Source organism: Pocillopora verrucosa, chromosome 4 (assembly GCF_036669915.1).
Source record: "Pocillopora verrucosa isolate sample1 chromosome 4, ASM3666991v2, whole genome shotgun sequence".
NCBI lineage: Eukaryota > Metazoa > Cnidaria > Anthozoa > Scleractinia > Pocilloporidae > Pocillopora > Pocillopora verrucosa.
Window position 1 is genome coordinate 24,173,695 of NC_089315.1, and position 7,911 is coordinate 24,181,605.

The following is a 7,911-nucleotide window of genomic DNA, read 5'->3' on the forward strand; positions in this document are numbered from 1 at the left end:
AAGATTAAAATTATCATAAGAAATTAAAGGGCATTGAAGAAAAAAAAACTCAAGGACTCATGTATTGTCAGTGTTGACACTTCAGGAATACTTCATTACCCTCACCCGGACAAACATACTCGACAATCAATCAATTTGAGGCTTGCAGATCCTGTTTACCTCGTTGAAACGAACTTGTGAAACTCTCTTACTGTTCCATTCTTTTCTTCTGTTCCTAAATTCTTCTTCATTTTTGTTTTCAACAGAAGAAAAGTCGAACAAAACAAAATCGAAAAAAATAAACTTATAAAGTGCAACTCCTAATGGCCTTATCTGGCTTTCACTCTTGGCAAAATTGTCAGTATTTTACTCTAAGGATAAACTGTGCTGGGGGAAACTTACCAAACCGGTCATTTGGTGGGGGGGGGGGGGGGGAAGGGGGGGTTTAAATAATTGAGATGGTATGGCTAGTCTCGATTTCTAGTGACACCTTGGATTCGATAAAAAGGTTTGATGAATTATATGAGGAAAACCAGGAGCTCGACAACAAACGATCATGCGATCTTGTCGTACCCCAATAAACTTCAAGACAATCGAGCTGGATACGGTGGCATACTTTGTCACGCAACAACAGTTAAGTGTGACGTGAGAAATAAGGCCAATAAGGGGTTCTTCCTATGTAAGTGAATGCATCTTTTCATATTCTCCTTGTCAACACCGCTCTCTTTTGTGATGCTTTTTAAATAATTAACGCTTTTAGTCTGGAATTCACGTTCGGTATTTTCCTTTCTATTCGTTTGGGAAATGCGAAAACGAGGCTAATTAGTTGCCATGGTTACGTGTGGCTTCTCGCGCGGTTTGCACACAACATAAAGTCGCACTGCATTCTTCTCATCGACAGTGGCAAAATTTTCCCGAAGAAATGGAAGTTACAAAGGCTACCATCGGTTCCGATCCGTGGAAAAATGCAAGTATAAGAAACATAAGACTTTCTCAGACAGTTCTCAACCGTAGCGACAAAGCATGTGAGCTGGGACAGCAGTTGGACCCCTTGCCATCGCTAAGAGACACTAGTATACAACAGAGCAATGCCAGAATACATGCCTACGTTCGGGCGACAAGGGCTGTCTTAGTGAAGCTCCGAGAAAGTTTGTTAGACACGAATGAAGAGATAAAATCTCTGTTGAGAGGGAAGGAGGATTTAGAAAAGACTCTGGAGCATATTCGTAAAGATATTATCTTAAACACACGATCTACGATGCAACGGCAAACGAGACCGCCACGAGAAAAGGTAACACGAGGCTGTTATTGCTCTGCAATATATATTTTATTTTCATCCGTGCGCGTTCGCAATCATTAGTTCGAAAATTTCGTTTTGAGATACTAAGGAATGTCATACACTTAAGGAAGATTAAATTGAGCTGTATTGTGATCTGCATAAGTTCAATATATTACTCATTTCCCTAATTGATGTCCTTCTCGTCCCGTTGTTCTGTTGTAAGTAATACTTTGAGATAAGTTAAAGTTGATATTCAACCTAAGTATTGCACTCCGCTGAAAGTTGATAGCTCAACAAAGCGATGTCGTTTTCTTAATGAAATTTTTGAATAGTCAGAAAATTTTTTGTTTCAGACACGATCAGTTGCTAATGAGAGAAGAAAATATCTGGATACCCTTTCCGCTAATGATGACTGTTCAGCCATCATTAATTTTTTTTTTTTCAATGTGGACGGATTTTGAAAACAGAAAAATGTGTTTTCGTTCAATCAGCACATTGAGTCGACAATCAAAAGTGTTGAATCTGAAAAATTTGTCTTTGTTGATGAAATGCAGCTGTAACCATGCAAAACAAATCGGTAATGATTATTTATTTACATGTTCATATACACAGAGTTGACACGAGGGTGTCACTGTAACATTTTAAGCATGAGGGGATTGTGTAAATGATACTTTTTTAAACATTTCTTGAACCCAGCAGGTGATAATACCGTGAAAAAATATATTCTGAGAGATGTCAATTGCTTTGTCACAAGGTGTTTAAAAATCATTGTTTACATTGTTGTAGTCAGTAAGATTTTTTAGAGGGATAGCTTTTATGCTGAGGTGACTATCTAAACAGGCAATAACCTAATTATAGACTCAGAAGGGTTGAGTCCTCAGCTTCTAAAAAGAAATTACACTGAATGTGCAGTTATAAGTGTACTTACAATGGAACAAACAAATGTGGATAAGTATTTGTCTTAATTAAAGTTTTTAATTTTTCTCCTTTAATCTTTTTTCTAATCAAATGATAACATTTTTCTGATCATGAAAGGACCTTGATGGAGCAGATGACCTCCTTGGAGCTGAGCGCAAGCATTTACTGAAGCTTAAGCGAATTCTGGAGGCTCAGCTTCGCTCTGTTCAGAAACAGCTTCAAGTGCTTGATGGAGCAAGGAAAAGGCTTACTGCCTCCTTACAAGAGAGGTCAAGGGTACTGGACCTTATATGCCACGCTGTATCTGCAGTCCGTGGTGCTGGCATCAAGGATCAGGCAGAGAAGCCTGTCACACCACCTGTGGAACCACTGGGTCCTTACACTCCTGAATGTGCAAGGGTGATTTCAACAGCAGCAGAGGCACGGCAGAGATCTACTAATTTGCGTAAGGAAGTTGCAGAAGCCATTGAGCAGACAGTTAAGCTACAGAAGGCAGCTCATCAATCTGTGAATGACGGATTGACTCAGAAAGTTGCTGAGACAGTCACCATGAAGGTTGGTTGTGTTAAAAAAAAAATACATGTACATGAGCAACTGGGGTTAAAATTCATAATTACATAAAAAGTATTCACTGGTTAACAGCCGGCCCTCTTAATCTTAAAAATTGGTTAAATTAGAAAGTGTTTTTCTGTTAGGAAATGAGAATATATCCAGAATCTTGACATGCATATAAGGTTCTTGAATATCTCAACAGCTAGCATTTGCCCAATAACCATATAAACAGACAATAATTAGATGTTATTAACTCTTTGAGCAAAAAGTTTCAATCAGAGAATGCTGCTTAATGTAAAAATTTGAATTGTTAATGGTACAACTTATTATGCCCTTTAACTCCCATAAGTGACCAAGACATAATTTCTCCTCACAATATCAACCAAACAAGTGATGAGAATAAAAAAATATCAATTTGAGGATAATTAATTGATCCAATACTAAATTATCTGAACTAACATTATGAGAATTGAATGGTTGATTGTAAGGAGAATAACCAATTTTATTTGGGAGTTAAAGGGTTAATTTAAGTTAACATACAATTCCAAGAACCTTTACTATTTGTTTAATTTAGGATCTAAAATACTATAGAAACATTTTGGTTTGTATTTTACCCTCTGGTGACCATAGCTGGCCCAAAATTTTTTTGACAACATATTTATCCTTTTTTTGTGACAACAGCAACATCTTTTGGTTGGTGCCGGTGAAACTCAAATGGCCATTCATCGAAGTCAACGCTGGTATGATGCCACAGAAATGGCTCTTGGATATACACTGGTATGTAGATTTAATAATTAAGCTAAACCTTTAAGGAACTAGTGCATTGTGCTTTTAACTAACAACAGCTGGACCACTTATAAAAACACCTAAAAGTATACAGTCATGAACTTCTTTTCTCAGTCCCCATACCATTACTGCAAATTAGCCTTTACTTTTTAGAAATGGTCTGTACCTTATTAATGCTAAGGGTCATGGGCCCACAAGCCTGATCTTATAGTGGTTCCCAATCTCTGGTTTTAAAAGTTGTGGTCATCGACAGTAAAACAAGCAGCCAACACAAGCAAGAAAGTTTCAATGACAACTGAGTTTTGCAAGTTGTTAAGTGAAGATCTACTTTGAAGAGAGGATATATTTTATGGACAAGCCTTGAATTGTTTTATTTAATGAAGTCCAGATATTCAAGTACTTATTGTAAACAGAAATATGAAAATTATAGGGAAAGAATTAAGCTAAGCTAACTTCAAACATACATACTAACATTCTAAACATTCCTTTACAAAGACACAAGTTATGCTAAGACCCAAAATTAAATGCACACAAAAAACTATGTCTTCAAAAGGATAAATGAGAACTGCTTTAAAACAAACTCTAACACAAACTTCATAGCCAAATGGGTAAATTGGGTAGCATTCTGACGTAACATGAACAATGTAAACCGCATGTCACAAGATTGCAAAAAAGTGCAATGGAAAAACTAGTATGAAACTGGGCAAAACTACCAAAGGCTAAATATTTAGACAGGCATAAAGAAAGGAACATAGGCACTTTCATAACAGTTGGAGTTTAACCAAACTAACTTCAAGATAAGGTGGGCAAAACTTTCTTATGAACACACAACTTATTGTTTTTCCAAGCCAAGACAACTGACAAAAATGCAGTTCTGGGTGAAACTTAAATGATCATGTCCCTAATGGACAAACAATAACATCATTATGGTGCAGTCTAACATAATGCAACATGAATCAAACTTGTAGTGAATCAATGTCCAGTGATAAAGGCATAGCAGCCATAACACAAAGACATTTTCTGTATGAAACTGATAATCCTTAAAGGACCTCTTGCTTTAACCTTCCTTGTACTACTTCATCTATCTCAAGTTTGTCTCCTCATATTACAGGGACCTGTTGCTTATTCTGACCTTACCACTCGTGAGCGTTTGGACCGTCCAGCAGTGCAAGTCTACCAACGTCATCCTGGTAACCAATTGCCTGAGGCTCGTGAGATTGTTAAGGGAGGAGAGGGTCTGCAGGAGTCTTTGAATGCCACAGCTCGCAATGTTGGTCTCTTGAGACTTACCAAAAAGAGAGTTGATGATGATGCAAGGGATAAACACCGTGCTGCCTTGATTGATGCTAGTGTTACCCGTATGCGTAGACGTTTAGGAAATCACCGTTGGGTGATCAATGGTGTTGGGTGTTAACTTCTGGTGGCTAAATTTAGTCTCTGTTTATAAACTTTGTAGTTTTGATTGACATCAAGTTTTAAATGGATAGCAATCCAAAAATTTCCTGATACAACTTTTTTTTTTTCTTATTCATTTTACAATGGAAAGCCCTTTTTCACTGCAAGAATGATATAAAGTAGTTCAATTGGTTTCATTTTTGAAAAATATACGTAGGTAATATATTTGAGGAAGAATTCATTTGAAATTTATCTTGAAAATTGGCACTCAGTGTTTGGTTGCACTATTAATGAACTGAATGGGATGTTACTGGATTTATTATGGGCACAGTAATAGGCATGGAAATGAGACCAAAGGAAATAAATATGTTTCATTTAAGGCTTGATTTGTAAATAAAATACATTGAGTGTCTCTAAGATTGGTTATTTATGATGATGGTTGGCAAAATACCACATTTCAGATAAGTTTATTCTAATTCACTGCAATAGTGCTAATATATGACATATGGCTCATTTCCAGTTGACATCTCTTTGATTTAAAATGGTGGCAATTCATCCAGCTGTAGATAGTCTTAAAACTTGATATGTCTCAACAACTCTACCTTTTGTTTTTCCATGTGTGATAAGAAAATGATAGTGATGAGAGTGAAACTGTGTCAATAAAATTGTTCTAAATGAGTTTTATTGTTAGTGAGTTGCCTGCACTTTGTTATTTTGGGGAAAAATGTGTCCACTCAAAGTCAACCCCATTATGTGGCTGAGTACAAATTATCAGAGGGAAATATTCACTAGAAATTGCAGGAGGCCTTTGACAATGGTAAGCAAAATGAAAAAGAAATGAAGCTGTTTTTTTTTAACTGATGATGACAGGGTAAAGAAGATAATACAGGGTCATGAGGTGATAGAAACTTTACCTTTCAGCCTTGGGTGTACCTCATGAATGAATGCATTTAACAAGTGAGATTATTTTAAGCTCAACATTGACAAAAAACAAAGCGGTTTTAATTTTCAACATGAAACTGAGGACTAAGTAAGAAGCTATTGTTTGGACCTCAAATTTAGCCTTTTAATTAAATTTGGAGTGATTCTACAGACAGGCTACACATTTTGACCCATGGCACACCAAGAAAAAACGTTTTCCTTCTAAGAGAAATTTTTTCCATGCCAAACATGGAAACAAGATCCTTATATTGGCACTCTTATCTTGGATGGTCACTCAGCAAAGCACCATGGTAAAAAGCACCATGGTAAAAAGCACCATGATAAACAGAGCTCAGAAACGGGAGAAATACTAATATTTCACCATTACCTTAGTACTGAAAAGAGATTCTGTACAATGAGCCTTATTCCAAACCAATTTTTTCCCCCTGGGTCGAAGTGGGCGACACATCCTCTTAATGACTGGGCGTGTACTGCTGGATTCTGGGACCCTTTTGCCTTCCCAGACCATGCCGGAAAACATCATCATGTGAACATTGTTTAAATTGAATTCCAATTCTTTGCGCCTAGGGTTATACAAAATATGCATTAGAGAATAGAAAGAACTTATAACGAGATCTTGGCGGTGAAAGGGTCAAATCCGGACTGATAACCAATGGAAAAGTTCGATAATATTCAGACTCAGAAAATATCATGATTTCGAGCATTCGTTAAGGAAAAGAGCACTAACTCCAGTTCGGTCGGAACTCACTCTTCCGTTCAATTCGTTGGCAGCTGCTTAGTCTTGATATAGCATTTTTGCAATTGAGGACGAAGTTCCAGAATCTTTTGTTTCGTGTCGTGCGAAATGTAACACTGGAACACAAATAGCTCTCTTAGTCTATCACACCTCGTGACAAGATACAACAACGCCTTTTCGAGTTCCTCGCTACTTGTCGTACTAATCGACAACATTTCCAAAGTTTCACTGTAGTTCATGGCAGCAAAATAAACTTGGTCAATGACTTGGGACATGACTTCCAGGCGAAGGTTTTTCACCGGAACTTCGGGCTTCAAAATCATATCAACCTTGTACATCGGACAGGAAGTGTCGAAAGCTAGCGTGACACGCAAGTTAGGAATCTTCCTCCTAACGACTTCCCACGTTTCCGATGTTATGTCTTTTCCAAATTTTTCCTCTCGTCTACAGTCGATAGAGAGGTGATTGAGGGGAGTCCGGTTCTCTTCAGCGAGGGACAACAATATCTCCTCTGTCACGCTAGTATGATGAAGCGCGAGGGACTTCATCTTCCGGCACATGTCAAGCACATTTTCTATGCAACCGGAAGTGACTTTGCAAACAAGGGCCGCGTTTTGAATATTCAGTGACTCTAAGTCGCGATTATTTTCCACCAAGCAGTTAATTAAATTGTCGCCATAGGCGATCGGAAGCTTGCTTAGATCCACTAACTTCAACGTCGAGAGCACTTCAACATCCTCGTTGGGTTTGTCGAACAGAACTCGTAAACACTCGATAAATTCCTGTCCTGCGTAGAACAAAGGATTCTCTCCGAGAAACTTGACAGTAAACCTTTCAAGCCTTCGCTCTTTTATACCGCTTAACATAAGGATAAGCGTGCAAGCACTTTCTCTGTTGATTTTATCTTCTTGATTACAATGAATCTCTACGGTTCTTAGATAATGACCGTGGTTCTCCAGGCATTGTGCGTACTTGAACTCTTTTGAATCGACGAATTTGAAATGGAATGTATGCCATAACACCGGAGAACCGAAACATTCACGCCACTGTTTACACGCGAGCGAAGCTGTTAACCTGTCAGAAAGTCCCAGAAAAGACAAGATCCCCACTATTATGTGATCGGGAAGATTTTCCCATTTCTTTTCATCCATTGATCAAACTCAGGCAACAAACAGCTGAATCGCCTGATATCTGTGGCGTTGTTGTTTGATCAAATATGGAAATTTGCAGAGCGTTATAAATATTCAAGTATGCCGTGACCTCCACAGGGTACCCAGTAACTAAGAAACGTGTTAATTTATCCATCACGAAGTGAAGGACAAAC

At 37.9% G+C, this 7,911-nt stretch overlaps 2 protein-coding genes across 2 annotated transcripts; one reads left to right on the forward strand and one right to left on the reverse strand.

The window, feature by feature from the left end:
* The first annotated feature begins 846 nt into the window (after window positions 1-846).
* LOC131779341 (tektin-like protein 1) lies at window positions 847-5,587 on the forward strand. Its single transcript, XM_059095883.2, has 4 exons — window positions 847-1,270; window positions 2,294-2,731; window positions 3,410-3,505; window positions 4,626-5,587. The coding sequence occupies exons 1-4, from the start codon at window positions 902-904 to the stop codon at window positions 4,926-4,928; spliced, it is 1,206 nt and encodes a 401-aa protein (XP_058951866.1). The 5' UTR covers window positions 847-901; the 3' UTR covers window positions 4,929-5,587.
* On the reverse strand, window positions 5,582-7,789 carry LOC131779344 (F-box/LRR-repeat protein 8-like). The gene has a single exon (XM_059095884.2). It carries the CDS (start codon window positions 7,736-7,738, stop codon window positions 6,608-6,610), a length of 1,131 nt encoding a protein of 376 aa, XP_058951867.1. The 5' UTR covers window positions 7,739-7,789; the 3' UTR covers window positions 5,582-6,607.
* Between the last annotated feature and the right edge of the window lie 122 nt (window positions 7,790-7,911).

Bases quoted from the DNA above. Each gene is read 5' to 3' on its own strand.
- LOC131779341 (XM_059095883.2), top strand. From the start codon at position 902: ATGGAAGTTACAAAGGCTACCATCGGTTCCGATCCGTGGAAAAATGCA. The intron at 2,732-3,409 runs GTTGGTTGTGTT...TTGTGACAACAG, and splicing joins CTGAGACAGTCACCATGAAG to CAACATCTTTTGGTTGGTGC. The intron at 3,506-4,625 runs GTATGTAGATTT...CTCATATTACAG, and splicing joins TGGCTCTTGGATATACACTG to GGACCTGTTGCTTATTCTGA.
- LOC131779344 (XM_059095884.2), bottom strand. From the start codon at position 7,738: ATGGATGAAAAGAAATGGGAAAATCTTCCCGATCACATAATAGTGGGG.